The sequence below is a fragment of the Hemiscyllium ocellatum genome, chromosome 21 (genome assembly GCF_020745735.1).
Source record: "Hemiscyllium ocellatum isolate sHemOce1 chromosome 21, sHemOce1.pat.X.cur, whole genome shotgun sequence".
Lineage (NCBI taxonomy): Eukaryota > Metazoa > Chordata > Chondrichthyes > Orectolobiformes > Hemiscylliidae > Hemiscyllium > Hemiscyllium ocellatum.
In genome coordinates this window covers 17,785,904-17,809,603 of record NC_083421.1, presented here as the reverse complement: position 1 = coordinate 17,809,603, position 23,700 = coordinate 17,785,904, and the positions used below count along the sequence as shown (strand labels likewise).

Below are 23,700 nucleotides of genomic sequence, written 5' to 3'. Positions count from 1 at the left end.
CACAAGAATGGACCAGGACAGACTGTTGGTGATCAGCATTCCCAGGAACTTGATGCTCTTGACCATCTCCACCTCAGCACCACTGATGCAGACATGGATGTGCTCTCCACTTCCCTTCCTCAGGTCAATCACCAGCTCCTTCAACTTGCTGACATTGAGGGAGCGATTGGTGTCTTGACACAAGGCCACTAAGTACTCAGTCTCTTTCCTGTCTTCAGTCTCATTGTTGTTTGGGATTTGATCTACAATGGTGGTGTCGTCAGCAAACTTGTAAATTGAATTAGGACAGAATTTGACCACATAATCATCAGGATATAAGGAGTATAGTAGGGGGCTTTCGTAGGTATAGTAGGCAGCCTTTCAGGGACCGGTGTTAGGGATTATGGTGGAGGAGCTTTTGTTGCCTATTCTTACTGATTGTGGCCTGTGGGTCAGGAAGTCAAGGATCTAGTTACATTGGGGGGGGGGGGGGAGAGAGAAGCTGAGACCTAGGTCCCAGGGCTTAGAAATAAGCTTATTTGGAATTATAGTGCTGAAGGCAGAGCTGTAGTCAATAAGTAGGACCCTGACGTAGGTATCCTTGTTATTATACATATGTGGCCAGGAAGATGGCATCTAATGTGGACATATTGCACTGGTAGGCGGATTGCAAAGAAGTAGGCTGGAGTTGATGTGAGCCATGATGAACCACTTGAAGCACTTCATAATCATGGAGGTCAGAGCCAGTGGGTGATAGTCACTGAGGTACTTTGCATGAATTTTCTTTGATGTTGGTGGTCTTCTGGAAGCAGAAGGTGACTTCAGATCATAAGAAGGAGGTTAAAAACATCTGTGAATACTCTCGCCAGCTAGTCCGCACAGGATCTGAAAGCACGGCTGGGAACACCATCCAGGCAGGTCGCTTTCCGTGGGTTCACTCTCAAGAAGGCCGATCTAACATCAGTGGCAATGACTGGCAGTGCATCCTACAGTGGGAGAGGTGACATCACGTCAATGACTTTCTGTTCAAAGTAAGGTTTTAAGGGACTTAATTCCAGCTGTTCTGTGATCTCTCAAACTTTTGACTCAGTTTGTAGCTTGCTCTCTCCTGAATGACAGCCCTTAGTCTCACTGTTTCTCTGTAACCTGAAGCATTGCCGTTCCTATATTCTCTGTTGGAAAAATTGACTTTAAAACTGGACTCCGCCTGAAGGCTTTGCACATTTATTAATGCATTTTCTGTTGTTAGGTCGAGTAAAGGTGTGAAATTGTCTTTTAAGATTCAGATTTTAACTTTGGTGGAGCAACTGAAGGTTCAGCAGCTTTCCTGTTCCTATACATGAGGTAGAAAGAGGCAAAGAATGAAGAATAGCTGTAGTGGAAGGGAACATTATATTGTCTGTATGGAGGATATTTCTGGAGTTAGTGCTGAGGGGGAGCTTTTAAAATTCGTTCATGGGACATGAGTGTCACTGACAAGGCCAGTGTTTATTGCCCATCCCTAATTGCTCCAGAGGGCAGTTAAGAATCATCCACATTACTGTGGGCTTGGAATCACATGTTGGCCACATCAAGTAAGAATGCAGATTTCCATCCCTGAAGGACAGGAGTAAATCAGGTAGGTTTTTCCGACAATTGACAACAGCGTTGTGGTTATCGTTAGGATTCTTAATTTCAGACTATTTTAGTGAGATTCAAATTCCCCCATTCATTGTGGCAGGATTCAAAACCAGATTCCCACTCTCTGGATTTAGCAATGATACCATTAGCCACTGCCTCTCTTGCAGAGACCTCTGGGGCAATTCCTGAAAGACATTTCAAAACAGGTGATGAGATAACAAGGTCTGCAATCAACTTCTCACAAAGGGTTCCAGTGAGCGGCTTGTACCTGGCTATTGTTTTGTTGGGGTCAAACTTTAGCTCAGCATGTTCTAGCAGCAGATCGTCCAAATCCTTGTTCAACTGATTCCGCTTCTCCTTCCGCTGCCTGAGTTTCCACTGCAAGTAGTCACTAGTCGCACCCTGCATGTTTATTCTCTGCTCAATATCCTGTGTAAAATAAATTTCAAATCTTAATATTGAGTTTGGGCTCCAACAGTCACCAAGGAGATAACAGCCTTCCCCACTGAAGCCACTCTGTTTGATTGTGTAAGTCATGGGATACAGATGCTGTTTACCAGGCCAGTATTTATTGCCCATTCCTCTTGACCTTGAGAAAGTGGTGCTGAGCAAACTTCTTGAATTGCTGCAGTGCATATGCTGCAGGTAGACACATTACAGAGGGTGGGGTCCAAGGATTGTAACCCAGAGACATTGAAGGAATGGCAATACATTGCAAGCCACTGGCTTGGAAAAAGTGCAGATGCTGTTGTTCAAATCCATGTGCTGCCCTTGTACTGAGGAAATATCATGCTGTCATAGGGTTAGTACTGAGGGAGTACAGCAATATCAGAGGGTCAGTGCTGAGGGAGCGCTGCATTGTCATAGGGTCAGTACTGAGGGAGTGCCGCACTGTTGGAGGGTCAGCACTGAGGGAGTGCTGCACTGTCAGAGGGTCAGTGCCGAGTTAGTGCTGCACTATCAGAGGGTCATACTGAGGGACTGCTGCACTGTCAGAGGGCTATATTGAGGGAGAGCCACACTGTCAGAAGGTCAGTGCTGAGTGAGTGCTGCGTTGTCAAAGGGTCATATTGAGGGAGTGCCACACTGTCAGAGGATCAGTACTGAGGGAATGTCACACTGTCAGAGGGTCAGTGCTGAGGGAATGTTGCACTGTCAGAGGGTCAGTGCTGAGGGAGTGCCGCACTGTCAGAAGGTCTTTTGAGGGAATGCTGCACTGTCGGAGGAGTCAGTGCTGACGGAATGCCGCACTGTCGGAGGGTCAGTGCTGAGGGAGTGTGGCACTGTCGGAGGGGTCAGTGCTGAGTGAGTGCTGCACTGTCGGAGGGGTCAGTGCTGAGTGAGTGCTGCACTGTCGGAGGGTCAGTGCTGACGGAATGCCGCACTGTCGGAGGGTCAGTGCTGACGGAATGCCGCACTGTCGGAGGGTCAGTGCTGAGGGAATGCCGCACTGTCGGAGGGTCAGTGCTGAGTGAGTGTTGCACTGTCAAAGGGTCAGTGCTGAGTGAGTGCTGCACTGTCGGAGGGTCAGTGCTGAGTGAGTGCTGCATTGTTGGAGGGTCAGTGCTGACGGAATGTCGCACTGTCAGAAGGTCTTTTGAGGGAGTGCTGCATTGTCAGAGGGTCAGTACTGAGGGAGTGCTGCACTGTTGGAGGGGTCAGTGCTGAGGGAATGCTGCAGTGTAGGAGGGGTCAGTGCTGAGGGAGTGCTGCACTGTTGGAGGTCTCGACCAGATGGGTATAAAAGATTCCATAGCACTATTATGAGGAAGAACAGGAGAGTTCCAATTCACTTATAACTACAGTTTCAAAATGACAATGAGCAGAAAATGTCTTCAGGAAATGATCTCTCAATTACATCCTCATCACCTTTTCTGCTGTAATCCACATTATAATGATTACGGTCTCTGATCCTGGCTACTCCACTAGTACTGTCCTCAGCTCTGCTGTTCCCCTCCATCTAAGATACAATGTTGACAAATTTAGTTATCCAGTATCATATCTGGGTGGACTACATAAAATATCATCATGTCCTTCTCTTCCGGCTGCCAAAGCTACTCTCCACTGCTATTTCCTTTACAAAATGAAAATATTGTGGATGACGGAAATCGGAAATACAAACAGGAATGCTGTACTGTAAATATGCAGCATTTCCAACAGTAGTTGTAGGGAGAGACAGAATTAACATTGCAGGTCTGAAACTTCAGCTTCTCTTCTTGATTGCAAACTTCTTTTTTAACCTCTTCCACCCTTCGTTCCAATATGTAAAAGGAGCTTGTCAGTGGGACTGAAACGCTGCAATCAGCTGCCTCAGCCGCATCCCTTCCTTCCCTGAGTTCACTGGATCAAACATCCTCTCAGGATTCCCTCTGCCTGAGCACTGTACTTGCACCTGTCTTTAGTTTCTCTCCTGTGTTGCCTCCCATCTCCTCCAGACTGATCTCTTGTATACGACACATCTTCCTCTATTTATCGTATTCTCATCATTTATTTTTCATTCCTTTCCAAAGTCCTTGAAATATTGTCACCTCCGAAATCCATCTCCACAGGTGATCCCTCCAATCAGGTTTCCCCTCCTGCCTCAGAGTTGAAACTCATTATTAAAGTCATGGATGACATCCTGAACGACTGTTGGAAAGGTAAACATTCCTGCTTAATCCTCCTTGCCTGTCTTCAGCCTTGGACATGGTGACCATACTTTCCTTCTCTCGCAATTTTCCTCTATTGTCCAGTTTTTTTTTATATAGAATCCCTATAGTGTGGAAACAGCCCTTCAGCCCAACAAGTTCACACCGACCCTCCAAAGAGGGTCACACCCATACCCATTCTCTTACCCTATATTTAACCCCAAACTTACACATCCCTGAACACTAGGGGCAATTTAGCATGGCCAATTCATCTAACCTGCACATCTTTGGACTGTGGGAGGAAACCGGAGCACCCCGAGGAAACCCACACAAACACTGGGAGAATGTGCAAACTCCACACAGAGAGTCACCTGAAGCTGGAATCAAACCCGGATACTCACTGCACTTAGCTAGTTCCATTCTTACCTCGCCAATTGTAGCAGAGAATTACTTGTAATCCTGCTCATGCATACCTCGGATGGCCCTCAAAGCTCAATTCTTATTCCACGTCTATTTCTTAACTAAATCCACGTCACTATTTCAAAACACAATATCATGCTCCAGACAAACACTAACTCTATCATCTCCTCACATGAAAAGATTGCTTCCCTGACAGTCAGTAAAGGTTGAGCAGAAATTTCCTCCAATTAGATATTGTCACCTCTAGACTTGACTCTTCCAACACATTGAGTCATCCCCCAATTTTGTACCATCCCATACTCTGCTGCTCATGTCCTCATTTACACCCAGCACCATTCACCATCCATCCCTGTGCTTGTTGATTGATATTGGCTCCTGGTTAAACAACCTATCAAACTTTAATCTTCTCATGCTTGTTTTCAAATCCCTTCATGGCCCACCCATATCTACTTTTATGATGTCCTCCAACCCTACAACACTGTTGTTGTTCTGTTGTTCTTCCAGCTCTGGTTTTTTTCTCAACAATTCCAGTTGTATCTGCCCCACCACACTCAGCTGTATTTTCAGCTGCCCAGACTGAGGAACTTCTTTCCTAACCCTCGCCAACTCTCAAACTCCTTTACTATTGAAAGGACAGTATCCCGTCACCAAATCACCCTTTGTTTACTTGTGGACAGTACATTGGCTGTGGCCAGCCAGCTTGGTAACCTATGCCTAAACTGAGGAGACTCTCACCTCTTGGCTATATGAGTCAGTCAATCACTACGTCCTTCACCCAACACTCCCCCAAGTCCAGGGATGTAGGCCTAGTCTTTGGCTTGTAGCTTCTCCTATGACATTTTCACTCCTGTGACACAGGAGGCCGGTACCAGTCTATAGCTTGTGTTCGGAGCATTGCATGAGAGTCTCCTCCTCTTCCTCTGGAGGTAACGGTATCGAGGCTGCATCTATCTCGGACTCTGAGGTTTGCTCGACATGAGACAGAGGGGGAGAACCAACAGTTCCTGACAAGCCTTCTGGCTGTTCTGAGGGGCCAGGTATGTTTTGCTCGTGCCTCTTTTGCGAGGTAACAGCTTTGAGTTGATCCCTATGTTTCGTCAGGACTGTATCACTGACCTGATCTTTGTAAGTGATGGAACTTGACCTTTGCATCAACCTTGCCTCGTAGCCATACAAGACCATTTCCATGGTTCCGGCACCATGCTTCGTCCCCTGAATTACGTTGTCTCTCTCACCTCGAGGAGGCATTTGGCCATCATTGGCACTCCTGCTGGCATTTCACCCCCCACCCCGCCCCATGTCTGGGAATATTAGGTTGAATCTGGTTGGGCATCTTCTCCCCAGTATCAACTCTGCTGAAGCTATCCCCTGTTGTTGAGTGTGGGATGGTCCTATAATCAAACAGAAACCAGAACTTGGAGATGCCAGTGTTGGACTGGGGTGTACAAAGTTAAAAATCACACAACACCAGGTTATAGTCCAACAGGTTTAATCGGAAGCACTAGCTTTCGAAGCGATGCTCCTTCATCAGGTGATAGTCAATTAAACCTGTTGGACTATAACCTGGTGTTGTGTGATTTTTAACTTAGAAACCAGGACAGATTAGTATCAAGTGATACTGTAGACTGCTTCTTTAAGCCTTCCCTCAGCATTTAGACAACTCTATCTGCGAGATCATTGGATGATGGATGTTATGGAGCTGTCCTTATGTGCCGAATGCTATTGGACTTTGGGCAGCACGGTGGCACAGTGGTTCAATTCCCACCTCAGGCAACTGTCTGTGTGGAGTTTGCACATTCTCCCCGTGTGTGTGGGTTTCTTCTGGGTGCTCTGCCTCAGGCAACTGTCTGTGTGGAGTTTGCACATTCTCCCCGTGTCTGCATGGATTTCCTTCGGGTGCTCTGGTTTCCTCCCACAGTCCAATAATGTGTAAGTTAGGTGAATTTGCCATGCTAAGTTGCCCGTAGTGTTAGGTGAAAGGGTAAATGTAGGGAAATGGGTCTGGGTGGGTTCCTCTTCGAAGGGTCAGTGTCGACTTGTTGGGCTGAAGGGACTGTTTCCACACTGTAAGTAATCTAACCTAAATATTCAGATTCCCTGCTGGTAAATAATGTCCCATTGTCTGTGACCAATACTTCTGGCAGTCCATGTATTGCAAATGATGCTGGCAGCTTCTCAGTCATCATCCCTGTGTTTGCCAAATGAATTATATGCCAACCACTATGAATGGGCGTCCACAATGACCAGGAACACTGAGTCCAGGAAAGGACCGACATAGTTGAAATTAGGGCAGATGAAAAGCAACAAATAATCTAGACTACATGCAGACCTGCAGCATTCTTAGTTATATGTGGCTTAACTATCCAAGAGGCATTAGACACTAAGACCTTCCAAGAGGTGACATTCCTGGTTCAGGAACGTTACCACTCCAAGCCTCCTCTAATCCTGAGATGGTATTGGTTTTATTTGGCTGTTAGAGAACTGGGGGAATTCATATCAGGGTTTTTGACAAGGTTAAGACGACATGTGATTTTCAGCTAACACTGAATGAGATTAGATTAGATTACTTACAGTGTGGAAACAGGCCCTTCGGCCCAACAAGTCCACACTGACCCGCCGAAGTACACCCACCCATACCCCTACATTTATCCCTTCACCTAACACTACGGGCAATTTAGCATGGCTAATTCACCTGGCCTGCACATCTTTGGACTGTGGGAGGAAACCGGAGCACCCGGAGGAAACCCACACAGACACGGGGAGAACGTGCAAACTCCACACAGACAGTGGCCTGAGGCGGGAATTGAACCCGGGTTTCTGGCACTGTGAGGCAGCAGTGCTAACCATTGTACCACTGTGCTGAAAGACCGTTTGGTATGTGGGATTAATGACATAGCCATGCAGAAGCGCTTACTGGCTGAAACCCAACTGGACCTCAAACAGGCACTGCAGCTGGCCTGGAGCATGAGAAAATGCAGCAAGTGGAGCATGGGAGCAATATGGTATCCCAATGGGAGTGGACTCACTCCCCTCTGGGACTGAGCTTGGGGAACACCCCTTGAGTGTAGACAATTGCAGAGCCTCACACAGGGCATATGCTGAGCAGAAGGACCCCAGCCAGCTCACAGCAGAACCCCAGAACAAAGCCGAGCCTTGGCCAAGTGCCAAAAAATGTACTTAAGGGCCAGCAAGCCATTGTCGTTGTTGCCGGTATGTGGATTCCAGACAGCAAGGGAGTCCCACAAGGCCTGACATGAGTAAAATAACTGCACAGAGGCTGGTATCCCATCACCAAATCATCCTTTATTTATTTGTGCACAGTATATTCAGCCAGCTCAGAGACCTATGCCTGAACTGAGGAGATTCTCATCTCCTGGTTATATATATTTTTCTCTTTCTCTGAAGAGATTCTAATCTCTTGGTTAATCTCCTGGTTCTAGGTTTTGTTTTACTCATAGTTATACAAAATATAATGTAACAGTAACAGGACACAAGAGAAATATGGACCCAAGCATGAAGTGCCCGAAATCTCACCAGCAACACTACATAAAACACACATAATCTCCTAGTTCTTTCTGTTCGAGTACAGAAAACTTTATTCGTTCAGGTTATAAGTCTGCTTGCTGAGCTGGAAGGTCTGCTTTCAGACGTTTCGTCACCATACCAGGTAATATCATTAGTGAGTCTTTGGTGAAGCTCTGGTGTTATGTCACTTTCTATTTAAGTGTCTTAGTTTCTTAAAGTGAGTGATATCATTTCCGGCCCTTTTATTCAGAGGATGGTATATGGGGTCTAAATCGACGTGTTTATTGATGGAGTTTCGGTTAGAATGCTGGGTCTTCAGGAATTCCCGTACGTGTCTCTGTTTAGCTTGTCCTTTGATGGAAGTGTTGTCCCAGTCAAAGTGGTGTTCTTCCTCATCTGTATGTAAGGATAGCACCACGCGTGCATAAATCTTTATTTATATTCCACCACCAAGAAGAAAGGAAACACTAGAGTGACCTGGTTCCATTAGTCAGCCAGGGCTTTCCCAATTGGCTTAGTTTTACAACCCCAATCAATGACCTCATAGTTAATGAGATCAACCTGGATCCAATCACCACATCTACCCTTTATGACACTCATTAAAATCAACACCTTTAACCAAACTTCTTCAATGTCTACTGCCTCCTTTTGGAGCCACTGATAATGCTCCTTTGAAACACAATTTATTACATCAAAGGTGCTTTCCGAACAAAATACTCCCCGCCCGTCTCGTTCGGTTAATCGATGTTGTTCTGTATACGGTATTGGTGATGTTGTGGTATCCTGGTAAAACATTTATCACTCAAATAATGTCAATAAAGCACATTTCCTAACTCTTTTTAATTGTTGTATTATCTGGAAAGAGCTAGGAACTAATTATCTAGGAACTAATTATAGGTGTCAGTGTTCCATTGGGCAATGTGCACAGCTGCATTGCAGAGTCAGCTATTGTGCACAATGTGATATCAGCCTAGGCAAATCTCCTAGCCAGAGCAATGTGACAAGATAGAATTAAACAAAGACCTCTCAGCTTTCAATGCTTTAACATTGGTGACCGTTGTCATAGAGTTATTGAGATGTACAGCATGGAAACAGACCCTTTGGACCAACCTGTCCATGCTGACCAGATATCCCAACCCAAACTAGCCCCACCTGCCAGCACCCGGCCCATATCCCTCCAAATCCTTCATATTCATATACACATCCAAATGCCTCTTAAATGTTGCAATTGTACCAGCCTCCACCACTTCCTCTGGCAGCTCATTCCATACATATACCACCCTCTGTGTGAAACTGTTGAACCCTTTGGTCCCTTTGATATCTTTCCCCTCTCATCCTATGCCCTCTAGTTCTGGACTCTCCATGCCCAGGGAAAAGACCTGTCTATTCACCCTATCCATTCCCCTCACGATTTTATAAATCTCTATAAGGTCACCCCTCAGCCTCTGATGGTCCAGGGAAAACAGACCTAGCCTGTTCAGCCTCTCCCTATAGCTCAAATCTTTTCTGAACCCTTTCAAGTTTCACAACATCTTTCCAATTGAAAGGAGACCAGAATTGCACGCAATATTCCGACAGCGGCCTAACCAATATCCTGTCCTGACGCAACATGACCTAAATAACCTAAATGTTCAAAGCAGTACACTGACAACCTACTGAGGTAGTTGGTTGGACTTGTAGTGTGGAGCACTTGCATGAGTTGGAAGGTACCTGTATTCACACATTTTCTTTGCAGACAGAGAGAACATTTCAGAGAACAACTGAAGAACACCTGCAGCGATGTTCTCGAGTTGAAATGATTAATCTCCATCTACCAGAACTATCTCTGCCGCCGCGACATTGACCGCCTCAACCTGTCCACCCCTCTCACCCACTCCAACCTCTCACCCTCACAACACGCAGCCCCCCACTCCCTCCGCTCCAACCCCAACCTCACCATCAAACTAGCAGACAAGGGAGGCTCAGTGGTAGTTTGGCGCACCGATCTTTACACCGCTAAAGCTAGACGCCAACTCGTGGACACCTCCTCCTACTGCCCCCTTGACCATGACCCCTCGCACCACCAAACCATCATCTCCCAGACCATCCATAACCTCATCACCTCAGGGAATCTCCCATCCACCGCCTCCAACCTCATAGTCCCACAACCCCGCACCGCCCGTTTCTACCTCCTGCCCAAAATCCACAAACCTGACTGCCCCGGCCGACGCATTGTCTCAGCCTGCTCCTGCTCCACCGAACTCATTTCTGCATACCTCGACACGGTCCTGTCCCCCTTAGTCCAAGAACTTCCCACCTATGTTTGGGACACCACCCACGCCCTCCACCTCCTCCATGATTTTCGCTTCCCCGGTCCCCAACGCCTTATCTTCACCATGGACATCCAGTCCCTGTACACCTCCATCCCCCATCACAAAGGCATCCAAGCTCTCCTGCCGCACCAACCAGTACCCTTCCAGTGACACCCTCCTTCGACTGACTGAACTGGTCCTCACTCTGAACAACTTCTCTTTCCAATCCTCTCACTTCCTCCAAACCAAAGGAGTAGCCATGGGCACCCGCATGGGCCCCAGCTATGCCTGCCTCTTCGTTGAATATGTGGAACAGTCCATCTTCTGCAACTACACTGGCACCACCACCCACCTTTTCCTCTGCCACATTGATGATTGTGTTGGCGCTACCTTGTGCTCCCACGAGGAGGTTGAGCAGTTCACCCACTTTACTAACATCTTCCACCCCGACCTCAAATTTACCTGGACCATCTCAGACTCCTCCCTTCCCTTCCTAGACCTTTCCATCTCTATCTCGGGTGACTGACTCAACACAGACATTTACTACAAACCGACTGACTCCCACAGCTACCTAGACTACACCTCCTCCCACCCTGCCCCCTGTAAAAACGCCATCCCATATTCCCAATTCCTTCACCTTTGCCGCATCTGCTCCCAGGAGGACCAATTCCAAAACCGAACAACCCAGATGGCCTCCTTCTTCAAAGACCGTAATTTCCCCTCAGACGTGGTTGACGATGCTCTCCACCGCATCTCCTCCACTTCCCGCTCCTCCGCCCTTGAGCCCCGCCCCTCCAATCGCCACCAGGACAGAACCCCACTGGTCCTCACCTACCACCCAACCAACCTCCAGATACATCGTATCATCCCCTGTCATTTCCGCCACCTCCAAACAGACCCCATCCCCAGGCATATATTTCCCTCCCCAGCCCTATCAGCGTTCTGGAGAGACCACTCTCTCCGCGACTCCCTTGTCAGGTCCACACCTCCCACCAACCCAACCTCCACTCCCAGCACCTTCCCCTGCAACCGCAAGAAATGCAAAACTTGTGCCCACAAATCCCCCTCACCGCCCTCCAAGACCCCAATGGATCCTTCCATATCCATCACAAATTTACCTGCACCTCCACACACATCCTTTACTGTATCCGTTACACCCGATGTGGTCTCCTCTACATTGGGGAGACAGGCCGCCTACTTGCGGAATGTTTCAGGGAACACCTCAGGGACACCCGCACCAACCAACCCAACCGCATTGTGGCTGAACACTTTAAGTCCCCCTCCCACTCCACCGAGGACATGCAGGTCCTTGGTCGCCTCCGTCGCCAGACCCTGACCATACGATGCCTGGAAGAAGAGCACCTCATCTTCCGCCTAGGAACCCTCCAACCACACGGGATGAATGTAGATTTCTCCAGTTTCCTCATTTCCCCTCCCCCCACCTTATCTCAGTCCCAACTCCCAGAGTCAGCATTGTCCTCTTGACCTGCAATCTTCTTCCTGACCTCTCCGCCCCCACCCCCTCTCCGGCCTATCACCCTCACCCTCACCTCCTTCCACCTATCATATTCCCAGCACCCCTCCCCCAAATTCCCTCCCCCCTACCCTTTATCTCAGCCCGCTTGGCACACCAGCCTCATTCCTGAAGAAGAGGTTATGCCTGAAACATCGATTTTCCTGCTCCTCGGATGCTGCCTGGCCTGCTGTGTTTTTCCAGCACCACATTTTTCAACTCTGGTCTCCAGCATCTGCAGTCCTCACCTTCCCCCAGTATCTGTGTTGGTGCTATGGATGACTATAACCAGCAGAGAGATTCCCCTCTGATTCCCAATGACTCCTGTTTTGCTGAAGCTCCTTGACACCAGTGGTGAAATGTGGCCTTTGTGTCAAGGGCTGTCACTCTCACCTCACCTCTCGGATTCTGCATCATTATCCATGTTTGAACCAAGGCTGGAATGAGCTCAGGAGCTGAGTGACCCTGGCGGAACCCAACCTGTGCATCACTGAGCAGCTTATTGCTGAGCAGCAGCAGTTTAATCACATTGACGATGACATCTTCCATCACTTTACAGATGATCAGGACTAGACTGATGGGGTGATAATTGGCCAGGTTGGGATTTATCCTGCTTTTGGTTACAGAACACACCTGCCCAATTTTCCACATTGTCAGGTAGATAACAGTGTTGTAATGGTATGAGAACAGCCTGGCTGTGGATGTGAATTGTTCTGGATACAAGCTCTATTGCCAGAATTTTGTCAGGGCCCATAGCCTTTGCAGCATGCAGTGTCTCCAAATCTTATTTGCTATCACGTGGAGTGAATCAAATTGGCTGAAGACTGTCATTTGAGATGTTGGGAACCTCTGGAGGAGGAGATAGATCATCCACTTGGCACTTTCTGGTTGAAGATTGTTGCAAATGCTTCAAACACGGCTTTTGCTCTATGTGCTGGACTCCCCTATCATTGGTGTTTTGGATATTTGCAGGGCTTTCTCCTTCTCCTATTAGTTGTTAAATTGTCCACCAACGTTCATGACGAGAGGTAGCAGGATTGCAGATCTAATCCATTGTCTGTGAAATTACTTTTTTTTTAACTCACTTGTGGGAAGTGGCCATTGCTGACTGGGCAGCATTTATTACCTGTCATAAATTTGTCCTTGAATAGGTGCCATCTTGAAGTGCTGGAGTCAAGATGTCGTGGGTTGACCTACAATGTCTTTAGGGAAGGAATTCCAAGATTTTGACCCAGCGACAGTGAAGAAAAGACAAGTTTTTCCAAGTCAAGATGGTGAGTGGCTTGGAAGGGAACTTGAAGGTCGAAGTGTTCCCATGTATCTGCTGCTCTTTTCCTTCTCACTCTATCACTTGCTATTTAAGCTGTTTGGCATGCAAGTAATCCTGTGTTGCAGCTTCACCAGGTTGACACTTCATTTTCAGATATATCTGGAGCTGCTCCTGGTATTCCCTTCTGCACTCTCCCGTGAACCAGGGTAGAACCTTGGCTTGATTATAATGGCTGAGTGAGGATATGGCGGACATGAAGTTGCAGATTGAATACAGTTCTTCTGCTGTTGATGGCAGTATGAATGTCTCATGGATGCCCAGTCTTGAGATGTTATCTGTTTTAAGTCTATTCCATATAGCACAACAATAGTGACATACAACATGACGGAGGGTATCCTCAATGTGAGGATGGAACTTCGTCTTTGCAAGGACTTTATATGGTGGTCACTCTTACTGACAATGTCATGGACATCTGCAGTCAACAGATTGGTGAGGATGAGGTGAAGTATATTTTTGCCTCTTACTGGTTACCTGAATAACGTGCACAGACTCAGTCTAACTCTACATCTGTCGTTTATGGCTTGACAGTTCAGTCAGTAGCACTGTTGTCACCGAGTCACTCTTACTGGTGAATACTGAAGTTCCTCACCCAGAATGCATTCTGTGCCCTTGCCACCCTCGGGTCTTCCTCTTCAATGAAGAGGAGCACTGAGGAAAAGATGAGGAAAAGTGATAGATGGCAAGGGAAAATACATCCTGTTTTTCTGAGGAACGTTCTTATAGAGCTATGTTTTGGTTTCTATGTTCCTTTATCTTTCTTCAGATATACAGAACAAGTGGATAAGGTGGTGAAGAAGGCATATAGGATGCTTTCCTTCATTGGGCAAGATGCTGAGTACAGAAGTAAGGATGTAATGTAATCTACACAAGATACTGTTAGGCCAAAGCTGGGGTTTTAGGTGCAGTTCTGGTCACAGGAAGACATTGTCGAGGTGATTTTCAAAAATGCCGCCTGTGTTTGACAACGGCAACGATGAGGAGTGACTGGGTAGGTGAATTGTGTTCTCTGCAACAGAAGTCGAGGGGTGGTTTAATTGAGGTGTACAAAATAATGAGGGGCTTGGATAAGTGGACAAGAAAACCTGCTTCCCCAAGTGAAGAGTTCAATTAATGGGGCACAGATTAAGATGATGGGGAGAGAGTTTAGAGGGGACACGAGTTAAAGGTTTTCATGTGACCAATTGCATTGGACCTGAGTTGGGTGAAGTCATCAGTCACTGCCCGTCAATGTGTTGATGCTGGAAAGGTAAGCAGCCCCTGTTTATTTCTAATTGCAAATGCAGCTGAACTTTATTTTTCACCTCTCTCTGTTGTTTCATGAAAGTTATGTTAAGAACTGATGCAAGCCTCCACAATGTCTGAGGAGAAAGTGAGGTCTGCAGATGCTGGAGATCAGAGCTGAAAATGTGTTGCTGGAAAAACGCAGCAGGTCAGGCAGCATCCAAAGAGCAGGAGATTTGACGTTTCGGGCATAAGCCCTTCTTCAGGAAACTGAAGAAGGGCTTATGTCCAAAACGTCGAATCTCCTGCTCCTTGGATGCTGCCTGACCTGCTGCGTTTTTCCAGCAACACATTTTCAGTTCACAATGTCTGATGCTCCTTCATTTAAACTTGACAAGCGGAGTGAGTGGTCAAATACACGATAGAGGCAGTATATGTTCGGTAAATATGAGGTTTTCCACTTTGGAAGCAAAAGCAGGAAGCTGGAATATAACTTGAATGGCTATAAATTGAGAGAGAGGAACGTGTGCAGCATTTTTGGAGCAGCAGCACGAGCTGTGAGAGTGAGGACCGGGGGCTGCTGGGAAGGTAAATTAATCCTTTAATAACTTATCTCATGAATAGGCTGAGCGCACGCTGAGGAGGATCAGAAAAGGGATTGCTGAGGAAGTGAGGTAATATATTTGAGCAGTTGCTTTACCCAAAACACTACTTTGGTAGCGTCTCCCACCCATCCTCGTCCTCTAACCAAAGCAAAAGGTTCTGTGCGCCGATTCTGTAAGGTTCCTAGTTTTTTAAAAAAATACTCTCTTTAAGAATTCAGAACAGTGGGATTGAATGTTAGGGCAGTTGCATGCTCCCCCTGTAGGATGTGGGAGGTAAGGGTCACCACTAGTGTTCCCACTGACTTCATCTATGGAAAGTGCACCCAACCCCAGTTCAACAGAAACTGTGTTATGGAACTGGAGCTGGATCATTGAGGAGGCGGAGGGGGTAACAGAGAGGAGTTACAGGGAGGTAGTCACACCTCAGTTCAGGAAAAAGGTAGATGGTTTACAGTCAGGGGACGGAAAGGGAAGAGGCAGACAGTGCAGGGAACCCCTGTGGCTGTTCCCCTCACTAGTAAGTATACCATTTTGGGATACCATTAGTGGGGGATAACCTACCAGGGGAAAGCTCTGGTGGCTTGGTCTCTGGTACTGAGCCTGGCTCTGTGGCTCAGAGGGGAAGGGAGAAGAATAGAAAAGAACTAGTGGTAGGAGACGCAATAGTTAGAGTTATGGACAGGAGATTCTGTGGTCATGAACAAGACTCCAGGAAGGTATGCTGCCTCCCAGGTGCCAGGGTCCGGGATGTCTAGGATTCAGTCTACAAGGTTCTGATGGGGGAGGGTGAGCAGCCAGAAGTCATGGTGCACATTGGCACCAATGACAAAGCTAGGAAAAGGGATGAGGGTCTAAAAGGTGATTTCAGGGAGTTAGGTTGGGAGCTAAAAAGCAAGACAAGCAGAGTAGTAACCTCAGGATTACTACTGGTGCCACGTGCTAGTAAGGCGAGGAACAGGGAGTGAGTGCAGCTAAACGTGGCTACAGGGCTGGTGCAGGAGGGAGGGCTTCAGGTATGTAGATCATTGAGGTACCTTCTGGGGAAGGTGGGACCTGTACATGAAGGAAGGGTTACACAAACTGGAGGGGCACCAATGTCCTGGGCAGGAGATTTGCTGGAGCACTTCGGGAGGGTTTAAACTAGTTTGGCAGGAGGATGGGAACTAGAGGTACAGATCAGAGGAGAGTTAAATGGGCAGAAGTAGAATGCAGAGAGTCTGTCAGAAAGGGTACACAGCAGATAGGGCAAAGAGATGGGTTAAAGTGGGTCTGTTTCAATGCAGAGTGTGTCAGGAATAAGACTGATGAACTTAGAGCATGGATCAGTACTTGGAACTACGATGTTGTGGCCATAACGGAGACATACGTTTCAGAGAGCAGGAATAGTTGCTGGATGATCCAGGGTTTAGATCTTTTAAAAAGAACGGGGGGGGGGAGGGGGGAGTTAAGAGGAGGGGGAATACTATTATTATTTAGAGAATGCACCATAGCTGCAGAAAAGGAGGTTGTTGAGGAGAGTTTGTCTACTGAGTCAGTACAGGTCGAAGTCAGTAACAGGAAAGGAGCAGTCACTTTATTGGGTGTTTTCTATAGACCCCCCGCCACCCCCCCCCCCCAATAGCAGCAGAGAGATTGGACAGCAGAAGGGTGCAGATGTAAGAGTTGTTGTTACAGGTGACTTCAGCTTCTCCAATATTGATTGGAACCTCCTTCGTGCAGATACTCTGGATTGAGCCAATTTTGTCAGGTGTATCCAGGAAAGATTCCTGACTCAAATGTGTAGATAGGCCGTCTAGGAGGTCAGCCATATTGGATTTGGTGCTAGGCAACAAGCCAGGCCAGGTGTCAGATCTCTCGGTGGTAGAGCATTTCGGTGACAGTTACCACAACCGCATCACTTTTACCATAGCCATGGAGAGGGATAGCAACAGACAGTATAGGAAGGTGGGTGAGAGTGAGGACTGCAGGTGCCTGGAGATTAGAGTTGAGAGTGTGATGCTGGAAATGCACAGGTCAGGCAGCATCCTAGGAGCAGGAGAATCAACATTTCAGGCAAAAGCCCTTTATCAGGAAAGATATGGGAGCATGGTAAGATATTTAATTGTGGGAGGGGAAATTATACTGCTATTACAGGAGCTGTGGAGTATAAATTAGGAACAACTGTTCGATGTGAAATGCACAACAGAAAGGTGGAGACTGTTTAAGGAGCACTTGTGTGTGTTGAATAACTTTTGTCCCACTGAGACAGTCAAGGAATGATAAGGTGAAGGAGCCTTGGATGACAAGAGCAGAGGAGCTTCTCGTCAAGAGGAAGAAGGAAGCTTACTTAAGGTTGAAAAAACAAGGATCTAGCACAGCTTTAGAGGGTTACAGGGTAACTAGGAAAGAACTCAAAACTGGACTTTGGAGAGTTAGGAGGGGGCACAAAAAAATCTTAGTGGGAAGTATTAGGGAAAACCCAAAGGTATTCTACACACACGAGGAATAAGAGAATGATCAAAGAGAGGGTAGGGCCACTGAGGGATATTGGAGGGAACTTGTGCCTGGAGTCTGAAGAGGTAGGGGAGGTCCTAAATGAGCTCTTTTGCTTCAGTATTCGCTAGAGAGAGGGACCTTGTTAATGGTAAATACACCGTGGACCAGGTTAATAGTCTTGAACAGATTGATATTAAGGAAGTGGCTGTGCTGGAAATTCAGGGAAGGATCAAAATAGATATGTCCCCAGGGCATAACCAGATATGTCCAAGGTTACTACGGGAAGCCTTGGCGATGATCTTTGCATCCTCACTCTCCACGGGGACAGTACCGGATGATTGGAGGGAGGTGAATGTTGTTCCTCTGTTCCAGAAAGGGAATAGGGAAGTCCCTGGGAATTAAAGACCAGACAGTCTTAGGTCTGTGGTAAGCAAGGTGCTGGGAAGGATTCTGAGAGATAGGATTAATGATTATTTGGAAAAACATAGTTTGATTAAACATAGTCAGCATAGAATAGAATCCCTACAATGTGGAAACAGGCCCTTTGGCCCAACAAGTTCACACCAGCCCTCTAAAGAGTAACCCACCCAGACCCATTCCCCCTGACTAATGCACCTAACCTATACATCCCTGGATGCTTTGGGCAACTTAGCATAGCCAATTCACCTAACCCCCACATGTTTGGACTGTGGGAGGACACCAGAGCACTGGAGCAAACCCACACAGACGCAGGGAGAATGTGAAAACTCCACACAGATAGTTGCCCGAGGCTGGAATCGAACCCAAGTCCCTGGCGCTGTAAGGCTGCTGTGCTAACCACTGAGCCACTGTGCAATATAATAGATAAGCCGACTAGAGGGAGGCCATATTGGATTTGGTGCTTGGCAACGAACCAGCATGGCTTTGTGAGGAGCAGGTCATGTCTCACAAGCCTTATTGAGTTCTTGTGACAAGTTGACGAAGGTCAAGCAGTGGATGTGGTGTATATGAATTTCAGTAAGGCACTTGATAAGGTTCCCCACATTAGGCTCATTCAGAAAGTTAGAAGGTATGGGATACAGGGAAATTTGGCTGTTGGATCCAGTACTGGCTGGCCGAAAGAAGAGATTGTAGTAGTGGATGGAAAGTATTCACCCTGGAGGTCAGTGACCAGGGATCCTGCAGGGATCTATTCTTGGGCCTCTGCTCTTTGTAGTTTTTGCAAATGACTTGGATGTAGAAGAAGAAGGGTGGGTTAGTAAGTTTGCTGATGATACAAAGGTTACAACAAAACATTGACAGGATGCAGAGCTGGGCAGATAGGCAGATGGAGTTCAACCTGGCTAAATGAAAAGTGATTCATTTTGGAAGGTCAAATGACATCCATGTACATAGATGTCTCAAAGTTGCCAGACACCTTATTAGGGTTGTTAAGAAGGCGTAACAGTGGGACTGAATTAAAGAGCCACGAGGTTTTGTTGCAGCTCTATAAAACCCTGGCTAGACCACACTTTGAATATTGTGTCCAGTTCTGGGGGGAGGTTGCTTCTTTATAGGAAGGATGCAGATGCTTTAGAGAGGATGCAGAGGAGATTTACCAGGATGTTGCCTGGATTGGAGGACATGTTTATGAAGAAAGATTGAGTGAGCTCGATCTTTTCACACTGAAGAGAAGGAGGAAGAGAGATGACTTGATAGAGGTGTACAAGGTAATGAGAGGCACAGATAGAGTAGACAGCCAGAAACCTTTGCCCAGGGCAGAAATGGCTGTCACAAAGGGTCATAATTTTAAGGTGATTACAGGAAGGTTTAGGGGAGATATCAGGGGTAGGTTCTTTACACAGAGTGGTAGGTGCATGGAATGCACTGCCAGTGGTGGGAGTAGAGTCAGAGACATTAGGGACATTTCAGTGACTGCTGGACAAGCACATGGACAGCAGTAAATTGAAGGGTCTGTAGGTTATGTTGATCTTAGATTAGGATAAATGCTAGGCACAACAGTGTGGACCAAAGGGCCTGTACTGTGCTATACTGTTCTATGTTCTAAGACTTGGATGTCCTTATACACTAGTCATTGAAGGAAAGCAAGCAGGTGAGGCCACACTTAGAATACTGTGTCATTTTGCTCTCGTTATCAGAGGAAGGATGTTCTTGCTCTCAAGAGAGTGCAGCGAAGGTTTACTAGGCTGATTCTGGGGATGGCAGTATGAAGAGAGTCCGAACTGATGAGGATTACATTCACTTCAGTTTAGAAGAGTAAGGGAGATCTCATAGAAACCAAGAAAAATCTAACAAGACAAGTGAGGATGGATCCAGAACCAAGGGTCACAGTCTGAACTTACATGATAAGCCATTCAGAACTGAAATGAGGAGAAATGTCTTCACCCGGAAAGTAGTGAGCTTGTGGATTTTGCTACCACAGAAACAAGTCAGAGTTAAACCATTTGATTTCAGGAGGAGTTGGATACAACACTTGAGGCGAAAAGTACACGAGGGAATAGCAGGAACAGGCTGAGTTGGATGGTCAGCCATGATTATAATGATTGGTGGAGCAGGGTCAAAGGGCTGAATGACCCACTTCTATTTTCTCTATTTCCATGATGCTTTACACTAGTATTGGTGCTATGTAAAGAACGGCTATCCTTCAGTCAGTGTGGTGAATAGGGTCGCTATTCTCTCTGCCTTCCTTCATATAGCTGCAGCTGACATGAGAATTGCTGATACAGGTGACCAGGTTTCTGTATGTACCAAGCAAACAGCTATTTTTTTGCAAACAAATTGTTTTTAACCATTGGCAGAAAAGAAACACAATCACGAACTTAAAATTTCCTAGAATTGAAACTCTACCCTGTTTAAAAATTAAAATAAACTCAAGGAAAATAAAAATACAAGCAGGCATAGAAAGAGATAAATATTACAGATTAGGAAGAGACAAAATATCAGTGAAGCAAATTCAGATTACAGGCATCTGTCATGGGCCAGACCAGACTCCTCAATATATAATAAAAACATAGCCGAAACCCTAAAGGTCTCTTGTCTTAAAGGTAAAGGTCAGGTGCTGTGTTCCAAATGCAATTTGATTGTTCAAGATAAGTAAGCAAGACATTAAGTAAAACATAATTTATTCGAACACTACAGTTAAAATACAACAAAATTCTCTTAGAAAACTTAACAGCATAATAGATACAGTAACTATTTTTATTATTAACACACTCTTGGCAAAACGACAAATCCAGAAAACACATTACCTCACCTGTGATTCTCTAATCCAGGAGCAAAGAACATCGAAAGACAATACAGAGAGAGAGTACGTGGCAGCCGGGAGAGATTCACTGCCTTCCCAATCCTGCTGAGACCCCAACAGCAACTGCGAAAAGCTAACTAAAACCTTGGATCTGTGAGAGCTTGACCACACCCATTCAGGCTGCTTCTATTGTTCCAGTTAAAAATCACACAACCACCTGATGAAGAAGCAGCACTTTAAAAGCTAGTGCTTCCAAATAAACCTGTTGGACTATAACCTAGTATTGTGTGGTTTTTAACTTTGTCCACCTCAGTCCAACACCATCAGAAGGCTTCACGGGTTGTTTATCTTCACATAGACCGCTTGACCCCTGTCACCCAATGTCTCTCGAGGGAAAAAAAAAGGACAAAACACACCTCTTAAAACTACAACATCATCACACATCAATGAGAGGTTTTCCTTCAGCTCCTTTACAATTCCTCATGACATTTTGAGGAAGACAAAAGGTTATGGACACAGGATTCATTTTATGTCCACTGGTTGAGTATTTGCCCTTTTATTATCTCTAGAGGTTTCCTTTTTGATTTTACCCTTCAAGAAGACAATTTTCAGACAGACAGAGTCTGCTTGGAATATTCTTTTACTCTTCCACTCACAAAAGAGTAAAAGAGATGTTTTCTCTTTCACAGGCTGGATGTTTTTGCCGATTTGTCCAAGCACAAAACTGCATTCATGCACTAAGGAATTAATCAATAAGTTGTTATTAAGCTGAAGATACATTTCTGGTCCTGAAGAAAAAACAATCATCGTTTGTCACTGGACAAAACTGTCCACATAAGGAACAGAGGTGTCTGGCAGCCTACTCCACTGTTTGAATAAAAAAATCTTATAGTTACAACGCACAAGTTATTTCTTTAAATTGCAAAATATTCTTTCATACTCAATTGCCTTAAAGCAGTATTTTTTCACATTCCACAGTCGAGAAAAATAGAAGTGGTCTTCACAATATTTCATAAAGTAAGCAATGTAAATTTGTATAAGAATATTCGCAACAGCTTACAGAGAGAAAATGGTCAAGGATGGACACAAAGTTGTCCCTGCTAAATTTGGGAATATACAACAGTGATTCATTTCCCTGTTCAGTGACAGTACGTCCATTCCAGTGCAGTGGGCTTATAAAACTGCAGTGAGAGTGGGTACATTCCAGTGCAGTGGGCGTATATAACTGCAGTGACAGTGTGTACATTCCAGTACAGTGGGGCTATATAACTGCAGTGACAGTGTGTACATTCCAGTATAGTGGGGCTATATAACTGCAGTGACAGTGTGTACATTCCAGTATAGTGGGGCTATATAACTGCAGTGACAGTGTGTACATTCCAGTGCAGTGGGGCTATATAACTGCAGTGAGAGTGGGTACATTCCAGTATAGTGGTCGTATATAACTGCAGTGACAGTGCGTATATTCCAGAACAGTGGGATTATATAACTGCATTGACAGTGCGTACATTCCAGTACAGTGGGCTTAGTTAACGGCCGTGACGGTGGGTACTATTCAGTACAGTGGGGCTATATAACTGCAGTGACAGTAGGTACATTCCAGTATAGTGGGGCTTTATAACTGCAGTGAAAGTGGGTACATTCCAGGACAGTGGGCTTACAGAACTGCACTGTCCATGGGTACATTCTAGTACTGTGAGCTCAGATAACTGTAGTGACAGTGAGTACATTCCAGGACAGTGGCTTATCTAACGGTAGCAACAGTGGGTACATTCCAGTACAGTGGGGCCATATAACTGCAGCGATAGTGCGTACATTCCAGTACAGTGGGGTTATATTGCTGCAGTAACAGTGCATATATTCCAGTACAGTGGGGTTATATCACTGTAGTGACAGTGGTTACATTCGAGTACAGTGGGTTTATATAAATGCAGTGACAGTGTATACATATCAGTACATTGGGCTTATCTAATGGCAGTAACAGGGCGTACATTCCAGTAAAGTGGGCTTATTTAACTACAGTGAATGGGTTCTTTCCAGGACAGTGGATGTATATAACTGCAGTGCCAGTGGGTGCATTCCAGGACAGTGGGTTTATATAAATGTGGCGACAGTGGGTACATTCCAGTACAGTGGGCATATATAGCTGCAGTGCCAGTGGATACATTCCAGTACAGTGGGGTTATATGACTGCAGTGACAGTGCGTACATTCCAGTACAGTGGGCGTATACACCTGCAGTGACAATGCGTACATTCCAGTAAAGTTGGTTTATATAATTGCAGTCACAGTGGGTACATTTCAGTACAGTGGGCTTATACAACTGCACTGACAGTGTGTACATTCCAGTACAGTGGGCATATACACCTGCAGTGACAATGCGTACATTCCAGTAAAGTCGGCTTATATAACTGCAGTGACAGTGGGTACATTCCAGTACAGTGGGATATATAACTTGAATGACAGTGGGTACGTTCCAGTACAGTGGGATATATAACTTGAATGACAGTGGGTACATTCCAGTACAGTGGGATATATAACTTGAATGACAGTGGGTACATTCCAGTACAGTGGGCTTATATAACGGCAGTGACAGTGGGTACATTTCAGTATAGTGGGCATATATAACTGCAGTGACAGTGGGTACATTCCAGTACAGTGGGTTTATATAAATGTGGCGACAGTGGGTACATTCTAGTACAGTTGGCTTATATAACTGCATTGACAGTGGGTACATTCCAGGACAGTGGGGCTATATAACTGCAGTGACAGTGGGTACATTCCAGTACAGTGGGCTTACATAACTGCAGTAACAATGCGTACATTTCTGCACAGTGGGCTTATATAACTGCAGTGACATTGGGAATGTTTC

The 23,700-nt window shown here is 46.0% G+C and overlaps 1 protein-coding gene across 1 annotated transcript in view; it reads right to left on the bottom strand.

Annotated features, from left to right (window-relative positions):
* Positions 1 to 23,700, bottom strand: part of LOC132825629 (coiled-coil domain-containing protein 183-like) — a 100,332-nt gene that overhangs the window by 21,189 nt on the left and 55,443 nt on the right. Inside the window, exons 8-9 of the mRNA XM_060840995.1 lie at positions 1,842 to 2,028; positions 64 to 242 (exon numbers count right to left, since the gene is read on the bottom strand). Coding sequence (XP_060696978.1) covers positions 64 to 242; positions 1,842 to 2,028 — 366 coding nt within the window. The remainder of the gene's footprint in view (positions 1 to 63; positions 243 to 1,841; positions 2,029 to 23,700) is intronic.